The sequence below is a fragment of the Perissodus microlepis genome, chromosome 14, assembly GCF_051167445.1.
Source record: "Perissodus microlepis isolate ML-2025 ecotype Zambia chromosome 14, ASM5116744v1, whole genome shotgun sequence".
NCBI lineage: Eukaryota > Metazoa > Chordata > Actinopteri > Cichliformes > Cichlidae > Perissodus > Perissodus microlepis.
This window is the reverse complement of record NC_140474.1, coordinates 11301100-11323902: the sequence shown is the minus strand read 5'-3', so window position 1 is coordinate 11323902 and position 22803 is coordinate 11301100. Positions and strand designations below refer to the sequence as shown.

The 22803-nt window shown below is 39.4% G+C and overlaps 1 protein-coding gene across 2 annotated transcripts; it reads right to left on the bottom strand.

Annotated features, from left to right (window-relative positions):
• Positions 1-389: 389 nt before the first annotated feature.
• nek8 (NIMA-related kinase 8) lies at positions 390-22162 on the bottom strand. 2 transcript variants are annotated; one of them, XM_084951311.1, is made up of 17 exons: positions 19680-22162; positions 19392-19555; positions 16906-16997; positions 12789-12994; positions 11625-11857; positions 11405-11536; positions 10757-10965; positions 10548-10627; positions 10269-10453; positions 9603-9750; positions 9038-9114; positions 8109-8226; positions 7849-7999; positions 6836-6999; positions 5694-5846; positions 3660-3818; positions 390-1812 (listed from the first exon to the last, which is right to left on the bottom strand). In XM_084951311.1, exons 3-17 carry the CDS (start codon positions 16950-16952, stop codon positions 1784-1786), a joined length of 2091 nt encoding a protein of 696 aa, XP_084807437.1. In that variant the 5' UTR covers positions 16953-16997; positions 19392-19555; positions 19680-22162; the 3' UTR covers positions 390-1783. The 2 variants fall into 2 exon arrangements, with proteins under 2 accessions (XP_084807437.1, XP_084807438.1); XM_084951312.1 differs by having other exon boundaries at positions 19392-19500; positions 20077-22162.
• Between the last annotated feature and the right edge of the window lie 641 nt (positions 22163-22803).

Sequence of the window (22803 nt, the reverse complement as noted above, 5' to 3'; positions counted from 1 at the left end):
CAAGATGATACCTAAACCTGACTGGATGCCAGTGCAGATGCTGTAATGATGGGGTGATATGAGAGAATTTGAGAGCGAGTTACAATCCTTGAAGCAGCATTTTGGACAGATTGGAGGCGATTAATAAACGCTTTGGCGGACAAGAAAATAGAGCAGTACAATAATCCAAGCAGGAGGTGATGAAGACCTGAACGAGCATCTCTTGTTCACTTTTTGAGCATTTTTTCTTACAGTGAAAAAGCAAGAGCCTTGATGTGAATATCAGAAGTCAAACATCAAAAATGATCTCAAGATTGTGTGTGTTAGCTTTTAGGGTGAATGAGAAAGAAAACGGATATAGAGGTATATGCTTTCTGGAGCGGGAAATAGAGACGTTTGCTTTGTCTGAGTTAAATTCAAAAATATTTATTTTTCATCCAATCATTAATTGAATTGAGACAGTCAATCTACCCCTCGTCTCTGGAGAGACAGAACTTCCAGCCCAAGCTGAGCTGTGCAGTCTCAGACTGCTCTCAGCCTAAATACAGAATATAATCATGTAACTGCAGATGATCTCTGGATTTACTTTTGGAAATGAAGCCATGCAGCAGCATATAAAGTACTTCAAACTGACCCCACTTTGCATTATTAGGACTTCAGGTTCTGTGTGCAACTTTCTTCAAATCGTTCATTATTACAGGTTCAAGTTTACATTGACTGGCCCAAAAAAGGTCCTCAGCTGTGACATTTATTTTCCAATATCTCATATTGATGAGGGGAGATCCGCACCGCTGTGCAACATGTTCTCCAGCACATCCCAAAGATTCTCAGTGGGGTTAGGATCTTACTGAACCTAGACCTTCAACCCAACGGAAGACCCTTATTTCTTTAGTTAAATTGAGGCGGTGTATTTTGTCTTTATTTACTACAATGGGGGCTTTTCAACATTGTGGTATTTTAATTTGTTGTTAACCCTTTACTGTACCATGAACACTTTGGCAGGTTTTGATTTTGGTCATCACATGAACAGTTTTCACACTGTTCTGTACAGCAACATGATTTCAATGAGTTACAAGGACAATAATGATAAAACTGTGAACTTCATCTGCTGTTCAGAGTCCTACACTGGAATGAAAACAGCCCAGCATGTGCACCATTTCCTGCTGCAGTCAGTAAACAGTCTGAAATCTCCTTTCACTCCTCTCATTGAACTGCTGTTTATCTTACAAAAGTGAATGAGCGAACAAGCGAGTGGTTTCAGACACAGCTCGGTCCGTCGTTATGTGGTTCGAACACCGCTGTAATCCAATAAATCGCAAAGTGACCACTGACGTGGTGCTGACTTCATTTGTCTGATGAACGCTCAAGTGGCTTCATTCTTTTCGTTTTATTCACCGGCTGCTTGAGAGAGCTCAAACCAGTTTGACCTTTTAATGGTCTTTCTTGTGCTGACACTGCACATGAGAGCGCACAATAGCTCACTGCATGAGCCCAGCCTAATGACTTCCTGTAATCTAGCTTCAGTATCTGTGTTGCAACATTCCTTTCACCGACCTGATGTGAGATAAAACCTGCAGCAAGGCTGTGACCTTTTTTTGTGCTTTGCACCATGAAATCAAACCATTGAATGAAACACCTGAAAGAAAAATAGATAGAGAGAGAAAGGCTGAGGCTGCAGCTGGGGTTTGAAAGGAAATCTTTCTAAATTCAGCACAAATGGGTCTTTAGGAGGAAGCGGTCCTCCTCCACAGTCCGCTGTCGGGTCTCACGATGGCCGCAGAGTGGGTTATTTTTCAAGACAAGATCATCTGGAGATGGCCTCCTCGAGCAGAGCTGAAGCAGAAACAGAATGGCAATGTCAGTAGAGCTGAATCAGGTGCAAGTGTTTGACCTAATTGGGAACTGGTTCTATCTTCTCTCCTTTAAATATAACAGTAAGATAAACAGCTTTTGGTTTTTGTACTGAATTAATCTGAAGATGCAGCCTTGGCTTGTAATCTTCGCTACATTTTGACATTGGTTAGACAAAATATTCATTCATCCCACAAAGAAAACAATTAGCAGGTTAATCGATGAATGAATTGAACCGGCAGCAAACAACTCGTCTGTTGTTGCACAAAAAGTATTAACCCAATAAATCAGTGGGCCAATAATGAGGCTGACAGTTAAATGAATATCAGTACGAGCTTGTCATGTTTTACAGGAGGTCTGGTAGTCCTGACTAGTCTAATGGAAATTTTAACACTGCAACAGAGTGATTCCTGCTGTCCAGATGTTTCGCTCTCTTCTTTCTCCATCTGCTTTTTCACTCGTGACTAATAAAGGCAAAAATACTACATAATACAAAAGAACTTCAGGTCTTATTTGTTTTTAAATTTAGGATCAATATTACAAATTTTGGAGAAGTGGTCTGCAGTGCTGCATTTTCTTTGGTATTGTTTAATCACAATTACTACTACTGGGCTACTGGACCAGAAAAACATGTTTGCTTTTCACAGTGACTCCACAGCTACATCTGCACACAATTATCTACATTTTCTCTGTTCATTGTTTAAAGTAATTAATAATTAATTAATTCTGTCTTCAAGTAATTGTTGTGAAGACTTTTGCCTTCCACTCACAATTTAAAGCTCACATTAAGAATTTAAGTTCCTTTCAGAGGTTTGTGAACTAATTTTGTGTTCAATTAAATGAATTCTTTCCTCCTTAAGGAAAACTTTGAAACCTGGTGATTTTGTACTTGTGTGTTTTAGCTTTTGGCCTTCACATATGTGTTTCCTAATGTTCACCAGATCCTGATCACTGAAACATTGTTCAAGCATGTGTCATATCATCCACACACATCAGGTCACGTAGAGAAAACACTGACCTACATGACGAAACATTCTTGTTGTCCAAAAAAACTATACCAACAATTTTATCTCTCGACTCTAAAAAATAAATAAATAAAAAATAGCTTCGCACGATTCAGAGCTCAAAACAATCCTTTTTTATCTTTATACTGGACCTTTAGGACCACCCTCCGTTTCTTTCTATTTCTGTTGTTTAATGTTGAAGCGTTTGAGTTAGAAGGGTGAAACTCACTCACTTGGGCACTTGTGCAATGGTCTGTACTGTAATCTAAACCTCTCACAGTGGTTGGTCTCTATATATCTGCTGCTCAGCTCAGGCCTGAGAACCATTTAAACAGCAGCCCTGCAGCCTGTTGCTGGATTACCAGCATCTCTGTCACTTATTGAATTCTGATGCAGTTTAATCTTCTCTAATTCTGCAGCTGTTTTCAAATATAAAGTGGAATCCAAGCCCTCAGTTTTGTACCATCACTGTTTATACTGCCATTTTCTGTTCCACTCCATAGACCTCTGTGACCTACAATTACTTTTAGTGTGCAGATAAAAATTATGTTTGTAGCATAAAAACTAATTTCTTGTGTAAACAAACCCCCTGGCACCCCGTCTGTAAAAGATGGAAGTGCTCCACATTTTTGGCCACAGCTGAGCTTTCAAACTTACAAATGAGTCCTTTCACTATTGTACACAGACGAACATGCAACTCTGCTGATGTTATCGGGGGACCTTGTCTCGAGTTAAGCTTGTCTTTCATCTGGGGAGTAGTGATATTTCACCACATCCCAACATCTCACAGAGTTTGTTAACAGAGGGTAATGAGTGAAATATTACGTTTCACTGCCAGCAGGGTGTTGCCATGACAACAAGCCACCGATGTCACCGCGAACAGGTGACTTTCATCGAGCTGCACTGGCTTTGGTATCCCAGAATCCTCCTCTTTTCTTCCCAGGCGGCCACGGGCCCCCTTGCCCCACGTGTACACCTCCCCTTCTGCAGAGAACAGAAACAGAAGAAGAAGAGGATGGTCACCAAACTGAGAGTCAGAACCCCAGCATGCATTAATTCACACAGGTCTTTAACTGATGGCTCCGTCTCTCCTGCAGTGGCAGCACAATAGCTCGATCTGATGGAAATCAGAGTCGAACAAAACCCGTATACCACAAAGAAACGGCTGGCTTCTTTCCAGGGAGACAATCACTAATATGACATTTTACTGTTTTACCATCAGCTTTAAGAGCAACACACACAAAAAACTGTTACCTACCACTGTGTTTAAGTAACGCTACCAATATAATCTATGTTTTTCTTAAATATTAAAGTTTTTCTTAGTACAACAATCAAGTATATCATGGGTTTATCTTTGGGATGGCGTGAAAATAATCCTGAAGAAATGTGAAACTTGCTGAAGAATCTACCGCAATGATCATCTTTATCGGCTTTATTTTGTTGACGCTATAAACCCACTTCTGACAAACTTGAGATGCTGTCCAAAGAGAATCCAATTATTTGCAAATCTCATAAAACCCATATTTTACTCATAATAGAGCATGGAAAACATATCAAATGTTTAAAGTGACAAAATGACGATATTAAGAAATATATTTTTAATATTTTTAATTTAATCATAGAAATGCATTTCAAAACAGTTGGCACTGGGCAAGAAGAGGCTGGAGAAAGTAAGTGGTACTAAATAGAAACGGCTGGAGGAACAGTACCGGTAGTTGTTTGCAAATCATTAGTTTAATCGCCAACAGGTCAGCAACTAACTGGGTATAAAAAGATCATCTTAGAAAGGCAGTTTGTCACAAGTAAAGATGACCAAAGGTTCACCAATCTGCAAAAAACTGCATATACAAATTGTGAAACAATTTCTGAACAATGTTCCTCAAAATTAAATTGTGAATCTCTTGTAATCTGCAGTAAATAAATAATCAAAGATTTCAGAGAATTTAGAGAAATCAATACGGAATGTTTATGACTGTCGAGCTCTCAGGCTACCAACTCCTAGGTCCCAACTTTTTCAGAATTGGTGTTGTACATTATAACTGTGTGGTGACAGAGCCAGTCAGAGTCAAACTGAGATATAATAAAATACCCATGTAAAGCAGCTAAACAACAGCTATCAATGAAATGTGGTCTCTATCAGATTAAATCTAATGTTATCCATTTCAAAATCCTAGGTGCCTTCCTTCTCAAGTTATCGATTTGAAGTCACCCGTTTTTTTCGTTTTTTTTTTTTTATAGATATACCTATGGTATCAATTTGAAACTCCTATGTCAGTTACTGCATTCACAAACTTGGGACTCCACATCACCCACCCGGCAGGTTGATGATAATACCCCATCAGTCTTTTACAGCTAAGAGGTAAAAAGAAATGTCTAACAGTAATTTATAGTTTCATTGGCTAATATAATTAGACATGGTAGTTCTCACAGTTTATGTTTCTCTGGCATACCAAGCAAGTCTCCCTTGCCAGAAAAACAGATTTGGCCTGATTGCAGCTTAAGCTGTGTGTACACACACTTTTCTCCTTCTTATTAGTTCCAGTAATCCAGATCCTCTCAAACTGTACTACATCCCCGGCCCATCTTCAACCTGAACGGCAGCCAGAAAAAACTGAAAGCCCCTTTGCAGGTGTGCAGGGTCTTCAAAAACTTCAAGACGTGATATTTACTCCTTTCTACTCATAAGTATATTAACCTGATATCACACTTTACTTAAAACTATATTGTAGTTTCCTCTGTCAGCCATCCAACATATTTTGAGGATTCTTGTTCACAAAACTCAAGTCTCAAAAGAAACGTGGTTCAAAAAGAAATCTGTTGCAATGTTACAAACATGACTCAATAAATGCATCTACTCACCAGATCCTATGGCTAAGGTGAAGGCGTCACCACAGGCAGCCATAGTGATGCCCTGCAGGCCAGACACTTTGCAGGGGGCACGGCTGCTACGTCGGGAGCTGGAGCCAATTTGACCGTGCTGGTTGCTGCCAAAGGTGAAACACTGACCATTTTCTGAACAACGAAAACGTGGAGACATAAACCAAGAAAAAATTTAGGAATTACACTAGTGGTGGAATTACTTTGTTAGCAGCTTTTCCCTTGTGTGGATAAGAAAATTTTGCATTTTTTCATGAATTGTAGTAATATTAATTTTTGTACCGCAGTTGCCTGACAAGGGTCTGCGGGAAAAAAAAAGAAGGAGGTCACAGACATTATTCAGGATTCTTTGTTGCATCCCACTAAACCCAATGCTGTCAAAAGCAAGGGAACTACTGCAGTTTTGTCAGGGCTAATCTCTTCAATCTTTCTGGAAAGCTTTCTGGTTTCTGTTTTTCTAGTCAGCTTTAGTCTGGGTGCTAACCAATCACATTTGAGCAGGTTCTGGATGCAGATAAACAGACTGCGTAGATGCAAAAAGAGGAAAAGCATTTGCCGTTAAGCAATCTCTAACAATCAGCTATTTAAAATATCTGCTCCTCTCTCTATTTAGTCTTTTCTTAGTCTTTCCACTCAAATTAGTTCATTTATCCTTTAGTTATGTCCTTGATTAATTTCCTGCTTTATTCTGATACCTAGATTTCTCTTGTATCCTGCTTTGGATTTTATCCCTTGTTTGTTGATCATCTCGATAGTTTTCACCTTTGTCTGGTTTCCCTTCTGTTTCTCATTTCCAATCAGCCCTCTGTGTATAAGTAGTTCTGTCTTCCTCTTTGTCAACTCATCTGTTGTACCACCTGCTTCTCTCATAAGGTGCTGCTTCTAAGTCATGTGCTTGTTGGCAGTTTTTGTACTTTTGGATTAGTCACCCTTTTTTCCTCCCTGGAACTTATTGTCAGCATGAAAGTAAAGCTTGCTTTGTGTATTACTCTGTGTGCCAGTCTGTATTTGGGTCCACCTTTGGACTTAAACTTAACACACAAAGGCACTCGCAAAGAAATGCTATAATAGCTACAAACGAGACTCTTTCCAAAAAAGAGAATAATATTGTGAACTTCTTGAACCTGTAACAGCGACAGAATGCGCCGTTCCAATGTCAATGTAAACAATCTTCTCAGTGTTGAGTGGGGCTGATTGGACTGGAGTGTAAGAATGAACTTCTTCCACTTGATTCAAGGGATTTGGTTCCTCTCCAGCTGTGATCGTATCCAGGCCAAGCTTGTTGAACCTGAGTACAATAAAACAAACATTTTTAACAGACACAATGCTGTAGTATTTGTCCAAATCTTAAGTGTTTGTTTATGCATGCATACATTTGAGAATATAAGACTGTTTGTTTCCTGTAAACAGACACATTACCAGCACTCACTCATAAGTATCGTTTCTTTTTTGCCTTTTGGCTAAAAGCTGCAATCGGTGAAATCCAGAAAACAAATCTGACATTATGTAATATAGAAAAAATCCCAAGTAGGCAGACGTTCCAGTCTAGTTTGCTATAATGTGTATCAAGTTTCCATCTCATTGGCTATGAAGTCTGTTAAGTTTCATGGTATATAAATAGTTCCACCTGCTATTTTTGGAACACTTTGATGAATATCGTGCAATAAAGTTCTTCTTACCCATCAATGAAGAATAATTATCATTTAATGCCAGTAATCTTTTAGTTTCATATTTATCAAGTATTCAATACATGTTTAAGGTCTGGAGCTGAGTTCACTGCTACTGTGTATGTATTTCATGTCTGTAAGCCACACAAGTGTGAACAAAGCTGTTTACTACTCTTGCCCTCTCCTATTCACACATACATCCTCTCTGAGAGAGCGGGATTAGCGCTGAGTGAATGCAAAGGCTTTGTCATTTTAAGAGAATGCTGTCTCACAGGTTGTGCACTAGGAAAGTACCTCTCTGAACTTTTAACCTACCACCATCAACCCACATGATCGAGTTTATAGAGTGATAAAATGTTAGCATTTTTTACGGAAAACATGGAGTGAAAACGTCGTCTCAGCGTTATATAACGCTGCTCATCACTTCCTCATTTTTGTCACACTTTTGAATCAAGAACCAGAATAGTCACCTGTTGCTTCCACATGCCACAATGCTGTGCTGGTTGCTGATAATCATGGAGCAGTCAACTCCACACACCACCCTCTGGGCTTCGAAGTCGCCAGGTAAACACACTTGCTGTGGAGAGTTGTGGGTGTCCTGGGTGCCGAGCCCGAGGCGACCTTTCAGACAGAGACCCAACCATTAAGCTCTGTGTTGAGATGCAGCTGTCATAAACCACACAAGCAAACACCAAAAAGAAGAAAATAAAAACTGGATTGTTTACTATACCATTGTCTCCTCTTCCCCAGGCAAAAACTTCTCTTTCATTGGTCACAGCGAGAACATGGGAAGCACCGCAGGACACCTGAATGAGCTCGTAACCAAGCAGAGCCTCCACTATCTTGGGCTGAGAACAAAAACAGTGTCATCAATGAAATGAAAGCTTTTTATCAAAAATCTGTAGGGACGTTGCGCCCTCATAGCATTCATTTAACTGTATAAAATGAAACCACATCATTCTTGGTTGAATTCACTCCTCTCTCTCCCTTTGTTTCCTGTCTGCTTCTGTACTATCAAGTGCCTAATAAATTTTAAAAATGTCTTTTTAACGACCATCTCTTTCTATAAAGTCTTTTAATTATTCATTCATCCATTATTATTTCATTGTTATCGATTCATTGTACATGTTAAGGCACGTCTGCTTTTAATGTGTGCTTTTCTGTAAAAATATGAGGGAGAGCACATCAAGCCATGAAAAAAAGACATTATTTTAACACTGTGAAATTGCAAAACACACACAAGCTTGTGTAGAAGAGTGTGGAATGAAGTCTAACCTGTCAGCTTTTTAGGACGACGTCCGTATTTTTTTGCTCCAGTGTTCCAACAACCCAGCTAATATTCCAGCACATTCACCACTAGCTAGTGGGCATCATGTGCGCTGCCTCCTGCACACTAGCTCTCTCACCTAAACCACACAGTGTTTCCAGTAGTGCACTGCTGATTAAATGGTATTATAGACTAACTTCAGGGTCACAGAATTTCTACTGATTGAGAGATTTCTTTAACATGTAATCTACCTTTATTAATCTAAACAAGTTGATTTGAGTGGAATTTACAAAGAAGCTGTTGCCTTTAACTGTATTACTTTTATTAGGGTATACCTAATTTCTTACACTGGCAGCTATCATTGCATTTACTAAGGCATTCAAATAGTGTACCTGTGTTACATCATTGAAGTTCCCGTGTCCTAGACAGCCATTGCTTCCACTACCAAACGTCATGATAATGCCCCTGTCTGCAAATTGGAAATGAAAAGAAGGGATTAACAGGACTATTAGTTGATGAGTGTAGGTGTATTCTTACAGAGGCCAACAGAATGCTTCTAATCCCCATCTAGGAAACACTAATCTGCAACACAACAGTGAAAACTGATGAAAGAGACATGAGCTAAGAGAAAAGAGTCTTTAATCCTGTGTTATCGGCTTTGTGGTGTTGGATGGGTTGACAACACCCTTCAAAAGCACACTGTGAGTGTACCACAGTGTGAGAATGAGAGAAACAGCCATTCCTAACTGCCAGGCAAGCATGAGGGTTATGTTCAGGTAGATTCACAATATCAAGATAAAGAGATGGCTGGCTGTATCCAAAGTTTGCACTCAAATGCCGGTTTAGTGTTTTAGGGGATGAGCATAAACAGATTTTCTACAGCACAGCTCCTAACTAAACTGACTGGCACGGCTGTGATCTCTCTGATGGGTATCCAAAGACAAATGGCCCACCTACCTGTCATGCAGGTGGTAAAGAGATCACCACAGGACACAGACTTGATGGTGACTCCAGACTGACCCTCGAGGAAGCGAGAAATAAACTGAGGCTGGATCTGCTCCACCACACCAGGAAGACTGGGCTCAGAGGACCCCACTGATGGAGCCTGTGACAAAAAATGTTATTAGACTAAAGTGAGCAGAGAGTCTCTTTATGGCAGTAACAGAATAAGAGGAAATCATGAGTCTGCAATATTCAAGCCTTCCAGATGTTACTTTTAAAGTATACAAAATACCCATGTAGAGAATTTATGCTTTTCCAAGAGTATCTTAAAACTCAAAATGTGGATGAAAAAGTGCTAAAATCCTTAAATCTGATGTTGTCTGTTTAGTACTGTAGCTTCTCCAAGCAACCATAACAATGCTGTCCTGTAATATTGCTATTTGAGTCTTTAAAACTTTCAGGGATTTTCTTGTTTGCTACAACAAGTACTGGCTCATAATTTCTTTCAGCTATATTTGGACGTTTAACAGTGGAAACATCAGCAAGGCTGCGGAGAGCATATCAGATCAAAGCTGCTCCTTTGCACTGTGTCAGAGTTACAGGGAACATTTGTACTTCAGGAAAAGCAGTCAAAGTTTAAAAAAAAGAAAAAACAAAGAACACACACACACACACACAGACCTCCCATGTAATCAAACGGCCAGTCTTGGTCACACCCATCTTTTGAGTGCGGCCCAGAGAGACCTGAAGCACTTCCGTGTTGAGCATCGGGAGGCGGAGAGGGGTTGAGATGCCACTTCCCCACGTATACACAGAAGACAGCGGGAGGGAATGCACCTTTCCTGGTCCTAAACCAACTGATCTGTCTGTTTCAGCCCAAAAAAGCAAACAACAAGTTTTGTAACTGACGCTTTCAGTCTAGATCAGCCAGTACTATGGTCAAATAACTACATGCTTCACCTCTTGACCTGTTGGCAGGAACTCTCCCTCCTGGTCTACCTTGAGGACCAGTTTGCACCGTAGACAGAGGTTTCTCAATCCTGGAAGAAAAGAAGATATTGATAAAGATAGAAGTCATTACACAAAACATAATAAATCTCAATCTGACATCAAAACTCTTGTAGTTAAAATAATCTTATTTTATTATTAATTAAGCAAAAAGACTGTACCTGCGCATTTTTACATTTCCTATATCTGTGTAGAGGTTAAGCAGGGGCCTGATGCATATGGGGAGAGCCATTATTTCATTGAGTTGAGGCCGTTTCGATGGATCCAAATTGAGCATGTTGAGAATTAGCTGTCGGAGTTCCGGGCTGTAACGGTCTGAGATCGGCGCAAAGGTACCGCTCATGATCTTCAGAACGAGGGCGGGGAGATTCTGAGAGAAAAATGAAAGAGTGAAATCATAAGATGCATCACAGATTGATGTGAAAAGAATAATCTCTCATCATCTACCCTAAATCCTTGTCAAAACAAGAATCTTTCACAGCACTAAACCGCAGTGTAATCGGTAGTGAAAACAGACTTGAGCAAAAGCAAAAAAGATTTGAATGAATTACTGATCTGAGTGGATATCAGAAGCAGTAGCAATCTGTTTGTGCTTTAAAGTGGGACAACATGCGGGTGCTTTTATGAAATATTCTGAGAAATTTTAAGAATCGCTCTAGAAGAAGTCGCTCTAATGGTTTGAATGCCTTTGCACACAGCAAGAGTTTATAATTTATACATTTAAGGAGAAGAAGAGTAATGTAAAAACAATAATGCAGTATTATCATCACACCCAAAATGGGACACTATAAAGTATATGCTTTTATTACAGCAGCCTCAAAGGCTCTCTTGAGGCTTGCTAGCTCATACAGCACACAGCCCAAAGCCCAGATATCACTCTTCTGGTTATACGGCTTTCCCTCACACAGCTCCGGGGAGATGTAGCAAGGGGTCCCGACAACCTGTAACAGGAAATAAAGGAGGTTTTAATTCCATTTCAGAATGCAATTTAGAATTCTAAAAATGAAGGGAAGAGGTAAGATGATTCACCGTGTAAGCTTTGCTTTTGCTGACGAGGATCTTAGAGATGCCAAAGTCTCCGATTTTGACAATCATCTGGTGTTTGTCAAGAAGAATATTCTGAGTCTTGAGGTCCCTGTGCAGGATGAGCTTGTTGTGAACATGGTACAGGGCGAGCAAGATCTGCACAAAGAAGTGAAGGATGGTGTCTTCGTCCAGTAGCGAGTTACAGCGCTTCTGTATGTAGTCAGCCAGCGTCCCACCTGCATAGAGAAAACATGAAGGAAAGAATAAACAACACAGATGACTTTGGTTTGTTGGAACCATAATGGAAGTTACTATGTTGGTCTGAGTAATGAAATGATATTACAGCCAATTAACATTGGATTTTAAAGGCTTTAAAGGGCTTTAAGATCACAGCAGGTGATCTTGTTGCTCAAGTGAAATGTTACTGTAAGCATTAGAAAAAATAAGTAATCCAGCCATGTAAATAAATCACATCAACACTTTTATCTGCAACAAATAGACTTTTTGGATGTTTACAGCCACAAAATCTGAACTTTAACAAAAACTAAAGTCCACGTACTTTTTCAATAATTTTCTTTCATGTGAAAAAATATGACAATAAATCTAGGCAGGATATATTTACCAAAAAATCAAACAAACTACTGCTAGAATAGCTGGAGCAATGACAAAGAAAAGATAATGAGTGAAAAATGCTCATAAAACACCAAAATATGTAAGGTTTTATATCTGAATCAAAACAATGTACGTGCACCACTATCTGTAAGCTATGGCAGTTCCACTGGCAAAACAAGCTACTTAACCAATCACAAATTGAGAAAATGTCATTTAGAAATGCAATGCAGAACTTTAGAGGCCTTGGCAAAGTCCTCGTCTTTAGTATGAAAATATAAAGATCCAAAAGTAACTTGCCTCATGATTTTAGGTTTTTATTTGGTGCATTTGTGCAGAAGGCTGGCCTCACTGATGGCAATCTACATTTTTTTACATTATAGATAAACAGATTTCTGAATTGTAATACTATCACACAGCCTCATGTGGTATTCCCAGGCCTAACATGGCGGGAACCAGCAAAGGTATGGAGCCCTGCAGGACTATATCATGGGAAAAGTAACATGCTGTACAATTAACAAAAGGGAGATGTGTAATAAGATATTATAGCGAGGTTACCTGGAGCATATTCCATCGCTATCATTAGGGCCTTGTCTTCCAGGAAGTTCTCATAGTACTCTATAATATTTGGGTGGTTGAGCAGTTTCAACACCTGACACTCGTTTTGTGCTGCCAGACGCTCGTCTCGTGACATTTGCTCCACCGGGATCTCCTTAAGGATGACATAGGCCGCGTCGCTGCGCCTGCGGCACAGGTGAACAATCCTGACAGCAGAGCAAAGTGAAGAAGAATGAGAGATACCGTTTCCTGAATAAATATGAGCAGGGTGATTTGCTGAAGTTTAGATTTGACATTATTAAGCTTTGGCACTGATTTATTACACGTTACTCTCTGGGGAAGCGATCATGTGAACCAAATAAACACAGTAACACAGTAAAATAACCTCAATATTTAACTTAAGATTTTTAAGCTAATGTGAGACAAAGTTGCAAAAGAATAGAGAATCTGAAAAATCTGACCCTTTCACAGCATTCTGTACTAACCTTTAAGAACTACTCCCACACATTGCTGGCACAGAATAAGAAGAGAAATAAATGGAAGGGACACCAACACAGTGCATGTCTTCTTAGCATATAACCTGACTGGATTCTTTTATGTAGAAAAATAATAACACTTTATCAGCCGATTTAACATCTGGGCTCAAAAAATAACTCTGCCATGCTGTGGGATCAACATTGTGTTCTATTCAAATAAAGTACTGACATAAAAGTACAGCTGTGCAGATCAGGACCTTGTGACTTTCCACCTCTGATGGATTATTTAAGTAGTTATAAATAAACTGCAAAATGAGCAGAGCAGCTCAGGCTCGGGATAAATCCACTTGATGTGCATTATTTATGAAATGTAAGCAGCACAATCCCATGTCTCATTGTGCAAACATCAAACAGGCCATCTTTTAATGACAGTTTTATCATTCAGATGTGAAGTATGACCAACACCAATTCAAAGTGATATGAATGTACAGGTATGGAAAACAAGATTTCTTTTTCCTGCCTCTATGGTATTTTGATCACAAGTTGGAATTCAGACAAATAGAATGAAAATAATAAATTTCAATGTTACAAATGAAATTTCTGCTATAGTTGGGTTAGATTAGTTGATTTTGTTTCAGAAGACATCAGAAGCTTTCTCCATCTGTGTACCTGAAAAGTATATTTGATTTGTGTTACAGTCCTGAGGTTTCTGAGATGTTACTGAAAATTGATTTTTTGGAATTTGTTGAGTTTCGGTTCCTGTTTTGATTGGATTGTTATTCTAGTCTGCCCCGTGTTTCAGTCTTTGTGTCCCCCTATCTCTATGATCATCTTTATTGTGAGTCTTTTTGTCTGGCTTTATTTATTATGTTTTGAATGTTCAATTATTTTCAGTTTTGCTTTGATAGTCAGATTACTCATCTTGATTTAGTTTTTTACCTCCTGTCTGTCATGAAACGCTGTGTGGCAGGCAGGAGATGAGGACTCAAAGTGCAGGACTCACAGATGAACTCAAAATCACAGCTTTATTTGCTGGTCACAGAAAAACGAGCATACAAAGTAAACTAAGCGAAACTGGGAAACAATGAACTAAAACTCACAGGGAGCTCCACACAGCAAGAGGGACGACACGACACTGACTCAGAGAAACACAGGGTTTAAATACAATGGGAAGTAACGAGGGGAATGAGACACAGAAGGAGAGCACAGCTGGGAGAAATCAGAACTGACGAGACAAGGGAGCAAAGTAGGATACACTCACATGAGACACAGACCTTCAAAGTAAAACAGGAATTAGCACAGATGCAAACTAGACTAGGGGAGACAGAGCAACTAAGAAACACAGAGGGCAGCTACTAAATACTCAGAGAACTAAACAGAATACAAGAAAACCAAACTAAGACACTACACTAAAGAATAAGCTGGGACAACAAAGAGAACTAAGAACATAATACAGAAAACTCAGAGGCACAAGAAACTCAAAACACTGGGTCACTGACCCAGGACCGTGACACTGTCTGTCTTTACTTGTGTTTGATTACCTTCAGCTATGCTTTGTTCCCACTGCCCTCTCATCTCCAATCAATATATATATGCTGTGGACAAATAGTCCAAAAAATTCTTTACCTTGACCTTAATGGTCAGGTGTAATGGACACTATAAGGAAAAGAGAAGGACGGTCCTCAAAGAATTCAACTTTACTTACACTATACACAGCTTCTTAAAAATGTGATGGCAGATGTTGTGGATTTTCAGAAGAGTGAAGACAACAACTAAATCTTAAACATGTTTGTGTCATGTTGTTTCACACAGTCACATAAAAAGAGAACCACCCCTAAGAAATACAGTAAAACTTCATTAGCAAGGCTGGACATTTAAATGAACAGGGACATGGAGCTCATAAAGTGTACCAGTCAAAATGAGATTATTTACTTCAGTCATATTTTCTGATGATCTAGTGTAACTCAATATAGCTCATAATCTTTATTTATGGAGCTTTTCCTACTTATAAAGCTGCCTTCTTCGTGTAAAGCAACAACAAGCAGATTTTATGACAGTAGCATAATATTGATCATTTAAAAATAAGCTATAAAGGTTTAGCACATAAAATTGAAAATCACACATAAATATGTGAATTGCTTTTTCTTAGTACTTAGAGAATTCAACCAGCTCCGATTATGCCTGCCATGTTTATTCTTCCAGGTCACTTCATGCAGAAACCTTCCTAAGCAAAACCGACTCTTTGACCATCTTTGACCATCAAATTAATATTTATTCATATGTGACATGGTAGTGTTTTTGTCATTGGCTATAAAGTTTGTGATTGGAAAAATAGTTGTAGTGTTTTATGACCTCTTGGGGTTTTTGTTTATCAGCTAAAATTATATATCTTCATGACACTTAAAAGATTAAAAGTTTCATTCAATTTAAGACTTCAGTGCCTCTTTCTTAAAAGACTAGCCAACACATATTCTTTTTCACAACTCCAGAAAAACTCATTAAATTAGTTGAAGTTTAATAAAAAAAAAAATTAGAGTTAAACTTTGAAATTCAGTTTGTAGGCTGGTTACAAACTATTTACACTCATTTGTCATCTTACCCTGTCATCTGGACCAACTAACACTATATTACCAAAAGTATTCAGTCGCCTATCCAAATCACTGAAATTTGGTGTTCCAATCACTTCCATAACCATAAGTATATAAAATCAAGCACTTTGGCATGCAGACTGCTTCTACAAACATTTGTGATAGAATGGGTCGCTCTCAGGAGCTCAGTGAATTCCAGCGTGGTACCGTGATAGGATGTCACCTGTGCAACCAGTCCAGTTATGAATTTCCTCACTTCTAAATATTCCACAGTCAACTTTTAGTGGTATTATAATAAAGTGGAAGAGATTGGGAACAGCAGCGGCTAAGTTGCTTCCTGTTCCAACATGACTGTGCACCAGTGCACAAAGCAAGGTCCATAAAAATATGGAAAAGCAAGTTTGGTGTGGAGAAATTTGACTGGCCTTCATAGAGTCCTGACCTCTACCCGACAGAACACCTCTGGGATGAATTAGAGCGGAGACTGGGAGCCAGTCCTTCTGTTCCAGCATCAGTGTCTGACCTCACAAATCCGCCTTTAGAGGAATGGTCTAATATTCCTATAAACACACCCTTAAAGCTTGTTGAAAGCCTACCCAGAATAGTTGGAGCTGTTATAACTGCAAATGCTGGACTAGCATAAAATTAAACCCTATGAATTAAGAATGGGATGTCACTCAAGTTCACATGCGTGTGAAGGCAGATGACCAAATACTTTTGACAATATAGTGTATGTAGGGTTTGACCGAGGGTGGGAAACATTTTTGGTGACTTTGGCAGACTTTAACACTCATCTGACCTCTACATGCCTTTTAGATAGCTGGCTTTTAAAGTAAATAAATTGTGTCCAGTGCTCTGTTACTTCTGCTAACACGTCCTTCTCTGTCGTCGTCTTCTTCGCACGTTTGACGATTTGCGTTACTTCTTTTTAAGGGGAAAAATTGTTTTCCTCTTTCGTTCCTGACAGCGCAGCGTTTACAGACAGGCTGATGTGTGTGACATAAAAGAACTTTTATAAATTACATATAAAGTGTAAGTAAAGCCAGACGTTACCCGAAAGCTCCTCTTCCAACAACTTTGATTTTCTCATACTTCTCCATCGCTGCTGCGCCCAAACGTTTCCGCCGTTTCCAGGCAACCCGTCTCTGGCACCACGGCAGCCAGCGAGGGACAAAACAGACGGATTCCACACAGTTAGTACAGGAAGATACCAAACGGACACCCCCTTTTTTAAAATTATTTTTTCAGTCACGGTGAACATTGTTTTAAATTATGCTTACACGTATACTTTAATACAACGAAATATGGTTATATTTTATTTATATTTTATTGGAAGTACTTCATAATACCTACATAAATTGTAGTTTCCAAACATTTTCGATTTGCTGTATGTACTGCAAAACAAAGGAGTCACAATTTGCGGTTTAAAACAGAAGAGGAAAAAACTACACTATATAAATATTTGGGTATTTTAAAGTAATAAGTAGCATGAAATCTTTAGAAACAAAGAAATTGAAAATAATATATCATTTATATATTATTTATTGGTTTTTGTTTGGTTTTCCCATTAGAGGAAATTGTCCTTTAGAGGAAACGATAATGTTTATCCATCTTAAATGGTGATTATACAGTATTTTTAAGCACAACGGCTGTGTAGTGGTTTCCACATTTCCTTGACAAGCAAAAGGTCACTGGTTTGATTCCACTTGAAGACACAAATCACCTTTGGGGTTTTGTCAGGAAGGACATCTTGCATAAAATTGCAAAATCACACATGTGGAGCTACCAACTGTGGTGACAACTGTTGAGTAAGGGAATGGTTGGAAGTAGCTGTCAAGTGCAAGAACTGTATTACAGGTTAGATCAGCCTGCTGTTATTACACTGTAACTACCTAATATTTAGGGTGAACCTGAGTTATACAGTATTGTAACCACCCCCTGCTTACATGTTGATAAGTGGTTATTACTGATTTCCCATTTTGTTTATTTTATTCTTTAGGCTACAGGGTATGACTCCACAAAATTCCAGGTCTCAACCATATTGTCCCTCATGTCCCTTCAGAATAAGATGGCACACTCCTACAAAGCTCCTCACTTTGGAAGCTATACCTACATCTGTGGGGTTAGGGGGTTAGGGTACTTAATAATACAGACCACGTAATGATAATATGGTTAATTACAATGTAAGAAGTCCTTTCCTTCAACGTATCTCACGGGTACTCATTACTTAAAAACACTTACAGTATAATTTGTTTCTTTTTCTTTTCTGTTGTTACTCCATTGTCTAACTACACCTACCAGTAAAAACTCACACTTAATTTAAACATAAAAAACCCCCCATAGTAACACTTGGGAAATGATACCATAAATCGTGGACTGTATTGTGAAGTGCTACCTATTTCGGTAGCACTAAAACGCAGCCAGAGCTTATTTTCTGTGAAATATCCAGCCATGCACTTGTGCCAGGAAACAAGTAAATTGAAATGAAAGTGAAAAGGAAATGGAAATGAGAACTAGTCTGACGGATGAGATTAGTAGAGCTTCTTGAGCTTGGACAGCTATTGCACTCTTACATCCAGACACCTGGTGGTTATAAAGCGCCTTTCCCTTGCCTGAGACAAGCAGGAAGGGAGCTGTATCAGCACTGTTTCCCCTCTTTGCCTCAATAATAAATGCTTTGTGCTGTGACAAAGCTTGCTCTGTGCTAAAGTACATAACTTCACTATCATCATCAGTCTGAAATAATGGTACATTACCACAAACAGTCATCTGCATGTAACTCAACCTTACCCTGCAATTTCCCTGCAAGATTTTTAAATGACACTAAAGGTGGTGCAGAGATAGGTGAGTAGAGGGTGAGTCCAAAAAACAATACCTCGCTCTTTTTCAGGAACATGATATCTCAACAAAGCATACATAAAGCAGCCCTGAAGTGTATATGGCATTCCTCAGACCAGCTAAGTGACATATTTTGCCTTCTGTCAGCTGATGCTTGAGAGTCAGTGTCCAGGAATGCACGGTGCAGGACAGTGAAACTGTTGCTAAACCTCAGGTATGAAACCTCACCTGAAGAGCATTATCTGTTACTAATCTCCAAAGATCTCTCATGACACATGATGAGAAATTGTGGGGGAGTAAAGTTGTTTTTAGAGATATCTTGAACATCCAGCCATTTTTCACACTTGGCATCATAAGCTTTAACAACAGATAAGTCAGGACTGAAATGTTGCCTATGAACGCCTGCTGTGAAGAAGGTTATGTTGACATGTTTCTTTGCGTTTGTGTAAAAACTTCCTTAAATTTTTAGGAAAGGTAATAAAGGTAAAGGTAAGGAAAGGTAATACTTATGTGATAAAAAGGAGGAACTGCTTATGAATACTCATCTTAATATCTTTCTTTATTATTTTTAATGGAACGGCAAGAGGAAGTCAGGAGTGGCAGTGAAGAATGTGAAGGTTGTGCAAGACGTGTGAGGACCGAGACAGTGGTGAGGTGTGTGGTAGGAGTGACAAATATGTTCAAGGTGGGACTAGGATTACCTCAGGTATCAGCTCTGAGCTCTTTGTTTTCGGTGGTGATTGACAGGTTGACAGATGAGGTCACGCAGGAGTCTCTGTGGTCTATAATGTTTGCAGACAGCATTGTGATCTGTGGTGAGAGTAGGGAGCAAGTGAAAGAGAGCCTGGAGAGGTGGAGGCATGCTCTGGAGAGTAGAGGAATGAAGGGCAATAGAAGCAAAATAGATTACATTTGAGTGAATGAAAGGAGGCAGGTTGAAAGGTGAACATGCAAGGAGAATATGTAGAAAAGGTAGATGAGGTAAATACCTGGGGTCAACCATCCAAAGCAATGGACATTGCAGAAGAGAGGTAAAGAAGAGAGTACATGCAGGGTGGAGTGGGTGGAGGAGAGAGTTAGAGGTGATTTCAACAAAAGGATAGCAATAAAAGTGAAAGAGATGGTAGTGAGTCATGCTATGATGTCTGGTGGCAGGCTGAGCTGGAGGTGGCAAAGTTGAAGATGTGAGATTTTCATTGGATGTGACCAGAATGGACAAAATTTGAAACGATTAGCAGTTTGGAGACAAGACAAGTCTGGGAGAGGCAAGGAGGGATAGTGGATACACTGGACAGAGGATGTTGAATATGGAGCTCCTAGCGGAAGAGCACAGAAAAGATAAATGGATGCACCAGGAATAGGGTGGGATGAAGGCAGATGACTCACTTTGGTGACCTCCCTAAACATGGCAGCGAAATAAGGAAAATTATTTTTAATGAACATTGGTACACATAACACACACACACATATATATATATTGTAGGCAGCTTTTAAAGTCAGAAAATAAGTCAAAGCAAGATAGTTGTATTGCCAATGTTGATTTGATCTACTCAACAGAGACTTTTATAAAGTAAATCACCTTGCAGCTGTTTATACAGTATAAATATGGCCTCAAGTTTCCAGTAGTACTCTGCTAAGTAGCGTTATGATAGTGGGGTACATGGCATCAGAACTCAGCAGAATGTTAGACTCTGAGCAAAGAGGCACTTTCAGTGTCTAATCTCATGCATGGCACTCTAAAACACTTTGAAATTGCATCAGTTTTCTCACAGTCAGGAAGAAGAAAAAGTAGGCACACCACCAGAAGACAAGTGAAGCTTTGCTCACTGAGAGGAAGAAAAACATTATCCTCACAGAGGCAGATTTTTCAAACACAAAAACAAAAAGACTCCAATCAGCAAAAGCACAGTCAAAAAGAAGGCTGTGTGGACTCAGAGGACAAGCAACATTTAGAACAAAACCAAATGCTGTGGGTGATGGAAGATACTGAGTGATGATGAGATCTGTGGCAGTAACAAAAGGGCCTGCGTGAGGAGACAAATGGGAGAGAGAATGATACCACAGTGAGTTAAGCACATAGTAAAACATTGCTGCAGCTGGACACAGAATGGACTCCACCCTGAGCAAGAAGAAGCAGTACTCCATTCTTTAGAGACATGCTCCACCCTCTGGTTTGCATCTTTGTGTAGAAGAATTACTACTACAGCTGAACACTGACCCCAAACACACATCAAAACACTGAAAGAACTAACTGAAAACCAAAGAAGACCAAACACTACTGAAGCTGTGACTTTCCCAGTCGTGTGACTTGACCCCAACTGAAAATTTACTGGGACTGAAAAAAAGAACTCCTGACATAACAAAAAGCTGTCTTGGATCATGCTAAGGTGTGGATTACCCGCTTCTGCTCAAAATTTTGTAATGTAACAAATGTAAACTAGTGTCTCAGATTTCCCCCAAACTACGTGAGAAAGTCAGTACAACTATTAGAAATGTAATGAAACATTAAAAACACTTACATTACCATAAACATTCTATTTACTAGACCCTTCAGTGCCACATTCAGGCCCAACAGTGAAATTAAATCTCTTTCTGATTAAGATAGACCTGCTATTCACGATGCAATCGCTGGATTCAACTGACCTCTAGATTTTCTTTCTCCTGGCTGCTCACAGTCTCCACTGTAGCTGTTTGTCAACAGCCGTCAGGAGAAAGAAAATCAAGATCAACATGGTTCAGCTCTGAGCCAGACAGAAAGATTCTCATCTAAAACAGATTACATGATATTGGGAGACCTTCTCAAGACCTAAATAGCAAAAGAGCAGCAGCAGCTTCTCTTGTATGAAACCAGGGGCTTCTGCATCTGCAGGCTGAAGTATTTTCTCTGGAAACCTGAAGCTGTGAGGAATTACAGGTTCCTGTGCCTAAAAAAACTATGAGAGCAAAAGGATTCCAGCATCTCACATTGCAAAAGAACAAAAAAAAAAAAAAAAAAAAAAAAAAAAACTACAGGGAGGGGACCAGGAAACACAAACAGTGGTGTTACATTACATTTCTCTCTCTCTTTAACTCCAGGGTGTCTGGTTACAGGGAGCTTTGTCCTCTGGATATAAGCAGATTAATTGTATTGTTCATCTTTCACATTTGAAGTTTGCTTTCAAAAGGTAAAAAGAGAATTTTTACCTTTTCAGATGCATCCAGGCATGGCTTTTATTTACCAGAAAGACATGTGCCGTTTTGGAATAATTTTATTAATGCAGATTATTAAAGACGAATTTTTCAGGATGTCTCAACGGCCCTTCTCCAGGGTAGAGTTTAGAGAGTAAGGTACCCCCCTGGTGGTCTTATAAAAAACTGAGTGACACATAATTGTTGGTTGCGATGTGAGGTCATCGTGTAAGGTTTTGTCTCCATCTCCTGGTGTGTTTTCATGCTAGCGCCTGGCTGTATTTTTTTTTTTCTAAAGATGGAGCTACACGCTCTGAAAACGCTAAAGCTTATTTTTAAGTCGTTGTTTGGACATATTTACGTTAATTTGACAGCTGCGGCTGAACACAGCCGGTAATAATATTACTAACAACTGTTCATGGTGTTATCAGTAAAGAGAAATGCGCACTCTTCAATGAAACCGCTGTGAATATAAAAACGACAATGATGCAATAAGCTCTAATATAAGGGACTATTTTAATATTGTGCTTGGATTTTGCTAGAATTGCGATTCGATAAGTATTGGTAATATTGATATGTAGCCAACAGATTGGGTTTTTCAGCTTTATTTGCAGCTTTGTACCCAACACACTGCGCTGGGTATAATTATTCAATCTGATTTGTGTCGTTTTCATTCGCAAATTAAACGCTTTTACGCGCAGCGCGTTATTTACGCACGAAGGAGCGGCGCCTCCTGCATGTCTATGTGCCAAACATTCCTATGCCTATTTTTGTTTTCGACAGCACGAGCACAAATCCACATTTTAGCAGGATCTGTGACCGCGGTGGATCAGTGCTACCGTTCTTCTTGTGAAATCTAATCGCAGCCTCTGGTCTTTCGTTTCTCTGGTTTTAAGGGCGCAGCAGCGACGGCACCACCCACCCCGCTCTCCCTCTCCACCACTC